Source organism: Chiloscyllium plagiosum, unplaced genomic scaffold (assembly GCF_037043375.1).
Source record: "Chiloscyllium plagiosum isolate Xiang-an unplaced genomic scaffold, Cpla_swu_hap1 HiC_scaffold_20, whole genome shotgun sequence".
In the NCBI taxonomy this organism is placed as follows: Eukaryota; Metazoa; Chordata; class Chondrichthyes; order Orectolobiformes; family Hemiscylliidae; genus Chiloscyllium; species Chiloscyllium plagiosum.
In genome coordinates this window covers 32,597,114-32,607,326 of record NW_028270158.1, presented here as the reverse complement: position 1 = coordinate 32,607,326, position 10,213 = coordinate 32,597,114, and the positions used below count along the sequence as shown (strand labels likewise).

Sequence of the window (10,213 nt, the reverse complement as noted above, 5' to 3'; positions counted from 1 at the left end):
TTCTGCATCTTCAGAAATGGTTTCTCTTTCCACCCAATTGCATAGTACAACCAGAATTCCAGCCTTGATTTCCACCTTTTTCTCCTATACATTGTGCTGCTCAATGGTATTAAATATGTCGACCTAAAGTCCCACCCTTGCTCTGCAGTCTCTCAGTGGTCTGTCTGCCACAAAGTCCTCTGGGAAGATGGAAGCCCAGAAACTGCTCCCACTCCATTCACCTCCTCTGATTGTTCATGCAGGATGATGCAGACATCACACTCCATCTCCTCTTAGACTAAAAGGCCATCTCTTTGTTCTACTCCTTTTTGTCCCAGTCTCCATTCTCTTATTTTCACCACTGCTAAAATCCTTATCTTCCTCAATGTCCTTCTCAAATTCAACCCCCAAGGCTCTCATTCAGCCTTACTAACGATGTGCCTTCATCAAACCTTGTTCCCTCCCTGGCCAAGCTTTGTCTGAGTGTGCATTTAAAACCAATTATTTATAGAAGGTGGAGGTTACTGGCAAGGTCTTTCCTTCCATAGTTATCCTCAGAAATTGGTGAGTAACCCTTGTCTTAAACTGCTACTGGGTTAGTACAACTAAGTGGCTTTTATGATGAAGAGTTAAATACATTGATGAGTGCCTGGGGTCACGTATTGCTTTGCTGCCCTAAAGGATAATTGTAAATGAGCTGGGGTTTTATGATGATCTGACAGCTTCATGTGAACTTTAATTTTCTGGTGCAGAGTTTTAAAAACTACAATGGTGTTATTATAACTCAATTTTTTTTCAGATCCTTCATCCAGTTACATTTAGTGTCATGCCCAGCATTGGATTCAAATCTCTTGCCATCATCAGCATGTTTCTCTTTCTCCTCTTTGATGTAGCCCCATGCATCTATCTGAACTTCCCCTCCATGCTTATTTTCAACTCAAATCGACTAACACTCACCACATTGTTTCCAGGTCCCCATTCCCCACCTCTGTGTCTTCAACCATTTCAGTCGCCCTCTCTGGAACTCCCTCCCAGAACTCCTCTGTCATTATTTGTCAGTACTTTTCACTATCTCCAGCAACTCTTCCTAAAATGTCTTGGGATGCTCATTATGTTCAAGTAAGCTGATATTTCTGTAGATGTGTTTGAATCCATTGGAAAGGTTGAAATTTGGAAATGGCCTTTCTGTGTTTTAATGTCACATGGTTTATTGATGATGTACAGCTCCTTGGGGTGGTGTGGATGGTGATTGGTACAGGATCCTTTTGGTTTTGTTCCTCCTTCCATGGCTCAGAGTCCCTCTTGTCAGAATCTTGTTTCTTGCAGACTAAGTGTGGTGTCCGTGAATGGGTCAGCTTGTTACATGTGAATGTACATGCAGAACACTGAATCTCATGGGGCAGGCAGGCAGAAGGTTTTCACCTCACCAGGACCTTCCCGCAACAAAATGTCAGGTGCTACCTTTAAATTCACTCTCTCTAAACCAGGAGCATCATCCAAGCCTGTATTGGTTGCTGCCAATTCCATTTGTATCTGATACCAGATGGAAAGGGGTCCCACATTTCAGTAGCAGACCATCCGGAAGAGAAAGGATTTTTTTTTGGTGGATAGAAACGGAAGACCATCCCGACTGACAAAGTCAACATGCACCATGGTAGTTGCGGATGTCAGTGCCCCTGACAGGTACCAGACACTTGCCTCCAGCACCACAAGAATGATCTGCTGTGCTCTACCAGGGCCAAGTCAAACTCAATTGGGCATGAAGCATTACATCACTCCAGGGGACTGTCACACACTAGATTGGGTGACGTGCATCTCCAACAAATGCCTCATGTATTGAAAGTGTATCATTTTATTACAGCCACCAAAGGTGCACTTCTTGAACCATAGTAGGCCTCATGTATGTGCCAGGATTACAGTAAACACGCAGAACACACTGTCAGCAGATCAGGTCCCATCAGGTCACTGACCTTTCATCTCAACACAGAGAAATTGCATTCAATTGATTTTCAACAAAGGTATAAATGGGACAGGTCTGACCACAAATGTGGCTTCATTGTTTGACTGCAAAAAGACACCTCAGTTGCACACATCATATCATGCTTGAGTTTCCCTTGTCCAACTCCAACTGTTTGACAATGCAAAAGCACCATTCTTTTTGATGCTTTAATTGTTCAGATACGCCATATCACATTCTGCTTTGCAGTAATGCACACACAGATTCACAGCTTGTGGGGGGAGGGGTCTGACATTTCAATCTATGCAGGGACGTGGTTATGTACCCCCATCTCTCAATCACAAACAGAAACAGAAATTGCTAGAAAAGCTCAGCACCAGGTCTGGCAGCATCTGCTGAGAGAAATCAGAGTTAATGTTTCGGGTCCATTAACCCTTCCACAGAGTTTCTGTTTTTGTTTCTGACTTCCAGCATACTCAGTCCTTCTGGTTTTTACACACCACCTCTCAAAGCTGTGCTGTGTCTTCAAAGAACGTACTCCTTCATCCTCATCAGCACATTTAACTATCCCATTCTGTTACCAAATCGAAAGTCCATCCTTCCTTATCCTCCTTGCCATTACCCAACCCAAGAATTCCCAGTTGGCTGCTTCCATTCTCCGGGAATCTTCCTCCACCACAAATGACAACGTGCATCAACTTTCAATCCTTGTCCCAAAGTTTCAATCTGCCATCATTATTTTACCTCTTTTAAGGTTAGCCCCTCTTTTAGCCTTCCATGCCTATCCTGGTCAGTTTCCCTACAGTGAGCCAGCCTGGTTTAAAGGCACGTTTTATTACCTCAACATCATTGAACCCTTAGAGAATCGCAAAGACTTTATAAGAGCTGTAATGAAAGTGGTTTTCCATGTGCCTTTTGCTCCAAGCAAGCTCATTCCTTACCAATTAACACAAGAAGCAAAGGAAGACCTTGCAAGACTCATGGTAAAGGAGTCGAGAGTGTGGTGCTGGAAAAGCACAGCCGGTCAGGCAACATCCGAGGTGCAGTAAAGTCGCGTTTCGAGTATAAGCCCTTCATCAGAGCTAATGGTCAAAACATCGATTCTCCTCCTCCTCAGATGCTGCCTGACCGGCTGTGCTTTTCCAGCACCACACTCTCAACTCTAATCCCCAGCATCTGCAGTCCTCACTTTCTCCTCCATGGTAAAGGATCCTGGCAATTGAAGAAGTGTGGACCCACCAGAATTTCTTGGATGATGTCAACCCCACCAGGTTCGTGCCTTACTTATATATGCTCACGTTTGTGAAGATTTTACCACTTTCAGCTAAAAGCTGGTGACTATGAATGTAACTGCAGAAGGCTGGGGTGTTAATGAGTATTCGTAGCATGCTAATGGATGTGAAAGGTTTTCTCCAATATCGGGAAGACTGACTTGGCTGAAACTTTCTGTTCTCTTAACAACCCCATCTTTAAGCTGCTGTCAGCAATCGGAGTTTCCATCGCCTGCCCAGTTACAATCACCCTCCCAGCTTTTGACTTGCTCCAGGGAGGCTCTGAGGATTCCACTCTATGTGGCTAATTGGAGATAGCCAAACAAAACACAAGAGGTGGAAATCTGAAAGGAGAACAGCAAGGAATGGAAAAACAGAGCAGGCCTCTGAAGGGAAAAGATTGGTTATGACATGTCCAATCAAAAAGACGAGCAAATGAGTAAACTTGGGGAGAAACCTTTGGGTGTTGGGCCTGAACCAAAGACTTAAAAGTATAATCGTATAGCTGGACAATTCCCTTCTCTGAAACCAATGCATCTATCGATTCTCTCATCTCCCTTCCCTTTCTCTTTCTCAGCTCATTAAAATGACCTAATACCTTTCCATCTAGAGTCTATTGAAGTTGCCAGCCTTGAAATATTAATCAGTCACTTCTCTTTGCAGATTCTGATTGGCTTGCTGTAAATTCATGGCAATCTATGATTTCTTTACTGATAGCCAGCTGTTTCTCTGGCTGTGATTTGGATGGGCAGAACCTAATTAAATGCCCAATGTGCAGTTTTTCTTTATTACTCCCTTCTGTCATCTTCTCAGTTACATGACCTCCTGGAGGGTGCTACGACTGGATATCAATTTTATATCAGTGCAGAACCCTTGAAGTTATTAACAAGTATCTCAATAAATTGTACCAGTGAATGTTAAAGTTATATGATTCAGATAGGTCGAGGTTCACTTTCCAGTTCATGCTGAAATGAACAATTGTAAAAGAACTCTCTGAGTGTGAGAGGAGAAGTATAAACACAGGTTCCTGTTGTGGATCACAATAATTGATTGCATGGTGCAAAAGGAACTGTAACTAACCTGTGATGCATCCGCTTTTGGAGTGTTTGGGAATATGTCAAAGGAGCTTTACCCATCAGTAAGGGACAAACAGTCAGAAAACTATGCCTCAGTGAGACATAGATGTAGAGTGTGCAATTAGGAATGCCTTGAATACATTGAATATGTTAAAGAATACATTGTGTCTATCATAAAAAAGGGGTGGGGAAGATGATGGTATTATATTCAAGGAGAGTTATGTACTGGATTTGATAAATACAGAGAGAGAGGAAGTATTAATGGAATTAGCATCTTTGAAAGTAGATAAATCACTAGGGCTGGATGAAATCCATCATGCGCTGTTAATGGAAACCAGTGAGGAAATAGCAGAAGGTCTGATCATCATTTTCCGATCCCCTTTGGAGACAGGGTGCTGGGCATTGGAGGACTGTCAATGTTGCAATATTTGTTTGTTGGTGTTTATTAATGTTGTATCGTTGTTTTAAAAGGCAGCAAGGGATAATCCAAGTACTTACAAGCCAGTTAGTCCATCCTCAAATCAATTCTGAGAGACAGCATTAACGGTCACTCAGAGTCTCGGATTAATCAAGGATAGTCAGCATGGACGTGTTAAACGATGTTGGGTTTGACTAATCTGTTTGCACTTTTGAGGAAGTAACAAGGAGGATTGATGAGAGTAACGTGGTCTGCACAGATTTTAGCATGGTCCCAGATGGCAAATTGGTTTGAAAAAAGTCCATGAGATCCAGAGGAATGTAACAAGCTAGACACAAAATTAGATCCGTGACAGGAAACAGAAGATGATTGTTGACTGGTACTTTCGCAAGTGGAAAGCTGTTTCGAGTAGGGTTCTGCAAGACTCTAGGGTCCCCAGATTATTGTGGTGTGTGCTAATGAATTGGATGTAAATATAGGGGCAAGATTAGAGTGGTGCTGGAAATGCACAGCAGGTCAGGCAGCATCCGAGGAGCAGGAAAATCGATGTTTTGGGCAGGAGCTCTTTATCAGGAATGAGGCTGGAAGCCTCAGGGGTGAAGCGATAAATGGGAGGGGGGGGGGTGAGGCAGGGGAGAAGGTAGCTGGGAGTGCAATAGGTGGATGGAGGAAGGGGTAAAGGTGATAGGTTGGAGAGGAGGCTGGGAGTGCAATAGGTGGATGGAGGAAGGGGTAAAGGTGATAGGTTGGAGAGGAGGGTGGAGCAGATGGGTGGGAAGGAAGATTGACAGATGGGACAGGGTCATGAGGGCAATGCTGAGCTGGAAGTTTGGAACTGGGATAAGGTGGGGGGAGGGGAAACTGGTGAAGTCCACATTGATGCCCTGGGGTTGAAGAGTCCTGAGGTGGAAGATGAGGCATTCTTCCTCCAGGCATCAAGTAGTGACGGAGTGGTGGTGGAGGAGGCCCAGGACCTGCATGTCCTTGGCAGAGTGGGAGGGGGAATTGAAGTGTTCAGCCATGGGGCGGTGGGGTTGATTGGTGCGGGTGTCTCAGAGATGTTCCCCGAAGCGCTCTGCAAGAAAGCGTCCAGTCTCCCCAATGTAAAGGAGACCACATCAGGAGCAACAGATACAATAAATGACATTGGTGGATGTGCAGGTGAAACTTTGGTGGATTTGGATGGCTCCTTTGGGGCCTTAGATGGAGGTGAGGGAGGAGATGTAGGCGCAGGTTTTGCAATTCCTGCGGTGGCAGGGGAGGGTGCCAGGAGGGGAGGGTGGGTTGGTGGGGAGCGTGGACCTGACCCATCACTGTAAATGTAGGGGCCTTGGCCAGGAAGTATCCGGACAAGACAACACACAGCTGCACGGTGGATGGGAAGGAGGATAGTTAGTGACTGCAGGAAGATGGAGGAGAAAGGGAGGGTTGCAGATGCTGGCGATCAGAGTCAACAAGTATGGTGCTGGAAAAGCACAGCAGGTCAGGCAGCATAAGCCCAAAACATCGACTCTCCTGCTCCTCGGATGCTTCCTGACCTGCTTTTCCAGTGCCACACTTTTTGACTGCAGGAAGATATCCATGGAGTGGTCAGAAGGTCAGACAAGTGATAAATGCAATTCAACTTGGAAAAGTGTGACATGATATAGTTGGGGAGGTCAAACAAGACAAAAGAATACACGATATATTTGAAATTTAGAGAAAGTAAGGAACCTTGGAATGAATGCCCACAGATTCCTGAACTATACATATCATCAGTTCTTCCACAGCTTAAGAACTGTGTGCCATTCTGGTTACCATGGACGAGGTCTATGTCCTTTTTCTATGCAAAATCAATGTCAAGAGATTTCAGAAAGGCTGTTATTGCATTAGCGAGGACACAGAGGAGATTTACCACATGTTTACTGAGGAGGCAAAGTTTGGATTGGCTGGGGTTGTTCCTCCTGGAACAGAGGAGGCAGACAGGTGATTTCCTTGAGACGTACAAAGTTGTGAGAGATCTGGATATATAATGGACCTATTTACCTTAACAGAGGCATCAGCGATTAACGGGTAGATATTTAAAGAGATTTGGAGAAGTATTAGAAGGGAGCCGTGGAAACACTTTTTCATGTGGATGGTAGGAATCTGGAACTCACTGTCTAAAGGTGTGGTTGAGGTAGGAAGCCCCGCCTCATTTAAAAGGTGTCTGGATATGCAGCTCGATGTCATGACCTGCAGGGGTGTAGACCACATGCTAGAAGGTGAGGATTTGGTGCATAGCTCATTGGTCAGCTGAGGCAGACATATAGGCTAAGTGGTCTTTTCACAATCCTGCATATTCCCAATAAATTTTCTAGGATTTTACATACCTATTCTGCACTGCTTGGGCCCTGGGATCATGCTACTTAGTGGCTGGAATGGAAACTATATCAGCATTAGCATTCTTCATTCTAATGAACACAAAATACCTTCATTCAGTTCATACTCTCTGCCTATTATCTTTATCATGAAAACGACATCCTGCATTGTAAAAGAAAATCATTAGTAGATGCACTTCCTGAAGGAGACACAATAAAGACAGTTTGGAGCTTCTTCAGGAGATTTTATAGGGCAATCTGACATGGGTGAAAAGAACTTCAGAAAATCCCAGAAAACTCAAGCTCAACTCAACACAACTCATCTTCAAAATAATTACAATTCATCAGCACAACACCTTTGGTAAGCTGTAATATAGCTTGAAAATTATTCTCCTTTTTTTATTAATTACAGTCTTAATAAAATTTTTCTTTTCACCAGACTAACAATATAGTCTTATCATATTTATATCTTTTTCTCAGTAAGAAACCAGTTTCTATTCTCTCTTTGTTTTAATTTCAGGCTGTCGATACCCTCAACTGATTTCTTGATTTTCATCCTTTTCCCAATCAAAGTCTTCTCCTGTGATCTGATGGAACATGACATTGAAAGGCCGGTAAAACTTTCGCAGTCTGTGGATTACATCTGGATCTATTTTTGGATGAGTTCTTCCTTTTGATTTGCCGAGGCACCTCGGCGTGCTGCTGTCCTCTGGTTTCTTCAGGCAAGGAAAGCCCTTGGTTTTGTTGAAGTAAAAGTGCTTGTCGGTGACGATCCTCTTGAGGCCCAGGAAGTCCTGCACTTTGCCCATTTCTCCGGCTGGGTCGATGATGAGCCTCTCCCCACTGACAAAATGGATCTGGGAGAGGGGAAAGAACTGGAGCCAGTTCTCCAGGTGCAAGGCGTAGATTCCAATGCGGATCGCACTCCAAGAGGCATCAATCAGGCCCAGGGTCCTGTTCTTGAAGGCTAGAACCTCAAAGGTCGGAATCTCCGGTTTCTTGGACAGTGTCTGGGTATAGTCTGAAATGGCTCTCGTCACTGGGTTCCTGACCACTACGATGAGTTTAGTGCCTTTTGCCATTGAGAAGATTCGCTTTGGTGCCTCCCTGGTAACAAAATAACTGGGTGTTTTCTCCATGGTGATCTGACCATCCAGCGTCTTGGGCATCAAGCTTCTGAGGATAAAACAAAAAATGGATGGATTTAGTGCTGCATTTTAGTTAATTGTATAGTTCATCTCCTCCCCACCTCTCCTTTCCCCCTCCCCCGCTAAACCCAAACCCAACTCTCCAACAGTTACTTATCCTTGGCTATGGTTCAGGAGTGCCTGTACAGTTTCCTTATCCATACAAAAACCTCAAGCCTAGGGATCAATTTTAATTACTCAAAACTCATTCACTTGCACAAGAGTTAAAATCAGGCTCGAAAGGTTTAAGCCTCCAACTCTCTAGACATTCAAATCAGAAAGCTGCTTGTCATCCAGAATTAATTACTGCTTCCCAACCTCTGCCACATCTGAGGATAGGTAAGTCAGACAGTTCCCTCTCATTTTCCCTGCTGCTGTGTGGACCTTCCAGGTCTGAGCTGGCAACAATTTTCAGAACCAGAGGTCAATGTGTCCAGATGACCACTGATGTGCACAGATCCTCTGAGCAGCAGGAAACACTGACCACTAGCTTTTCCACTAACCAGTGACAGGGGTTTCATTTGATCCACAGAACTGGAATTATTGAGCTTTAACAAGTCAAGCAAGTTGAGATATTTCAATCTGATCATTGCTCTGTGATTTTGTTCAGATGACTTACTCAAGAAGAAGTAAAACAAATAGAAATGTATTTCGATTGTATATTTCACACATCAAAATATCTTGAAGCACTTACTAGCATTGAAGCACTTCAAAAGTGCTGCTGTAACACGGGAAGTGTGGCAGCCCATTTGTACCACAATCCCACAAACCATTGAGAAGATTGTGTGTTTTAGTGACATTGGTTGGTGGATAAATATTAAACAGGAAACCAGGAGACCTCCCTGTCCTTAAATAGTGACCATGGGGTCCTTTGCATTCCCTCACAAAGCAGATCATCCTCAGTTTAATTGTTGTGTTAAAGAAGGTGGCTCTGACAGTGCAGCACAGCACAGCACTGAGGTAAAGGCCTCAAGTCTCAGAAAAAACATCTGACCCACACCCTTCTGACAGAGAGGCAAGAGTGTAACCACTGATACATAACTGACTCCTCAAACAATACTGAGAATTCTGGCAGTATTACTGTCTCTGCCCTAAAGACTATCTGGAGTCATTCCACAGGGACCAAATTACTCTCTGGGTATAGATTCCACAGAGTTCCGATTCCATCTGGAATACAATCCCATGGAGGGACTTTATTCATAATTCATCAGCCTTGATTCCGACTGAGATATAGTTTCACAGGGTACTAATTCTTGATACACATTTACAAAGCATTGATTCCTTCTGAGGCGTACCTTGGTGGATGTTGACTTATGCTAGGTTACAGCTAACTAGAATATGTACTGTGCGTGTGCGACACAGACTTATACCATCATTACCAATTCATGTTTTCTAGGCACATTGTGAATAAATTGGTTAACAAAAATTGCATGGCTAAGAGAGAGAAGAGAAATAAGATTATCTTTGGATGACTCCAGCAAACAGCTAGCACAAACACAGCAATTTAAAGGGCATTCTGTGCTTTAAGCTTCAACTGTTCTATGGATAAAATATAAAAGCAATGGGTCAAGATGGAGTGTCTGTGACTGAAGATAATAGACAGAGCATGACTGAGTACAAAATTCTGCTGTGACATTTCCAACGTAAACAATAACATCACGTGGTTTATAAAACCTAACATCATTTCCATTGTTGAGACTGTTTGTTATCATATGTCCCATTTGCAAGTTGTCTGTATTGGTGGACTGTTTCAGTATCAGAGGAATTGTGAATGGTGCTGAACATCATGCACTCATCAGTGAACATACCCACTTCTGACCTTATAATGGATGGAAGGTCAGAGATAAAGTAGCTGGAGATGGTTCAGGTTAGGATACTACCCTGAGGAATTCCTACAGCAATATTCTGGGATTGTAATGATTGACCTCCAACAAGCATTGTACTAGATATGATTCAATTTATACTGGCTTTCCCCTGATCCCTATT

The 10,213-nt window shown here is 43.6% G+C and overlaps 1 protein-coding gene across 2 annotated transcripts in view; it reads right to left on the bottom strand.

The window, feature by feature from the left end:
* Positions 1-7,065: 7,065 nt before the first annotated feature.
* Positions 7,066-10,213, bottom strand: part of LOC122560712 (heparan sulfate glucosamine 3-O-sulfotransferase 4) — a 162,458-nt gene continuing 159,310 nt past the window's right edge. Inside the window, exon 2 of one of the 2 annotated variants that reach the window (XM_087998086.1) lies at positions 7,066-8,213. In XM_087998086.1, the coding sequence (XP_087854212.1) occupies positions 7,574-8,213 (640 nt within the window). In that variant the 3' untranslated portion in view covers positions 7,066-7,573. Of the gene's footprint in view, positions 8,217-10,213 lie in introns of both variants that reach the window. The other variant, XM_043711664.2, reaches the window with a different exon arrangement.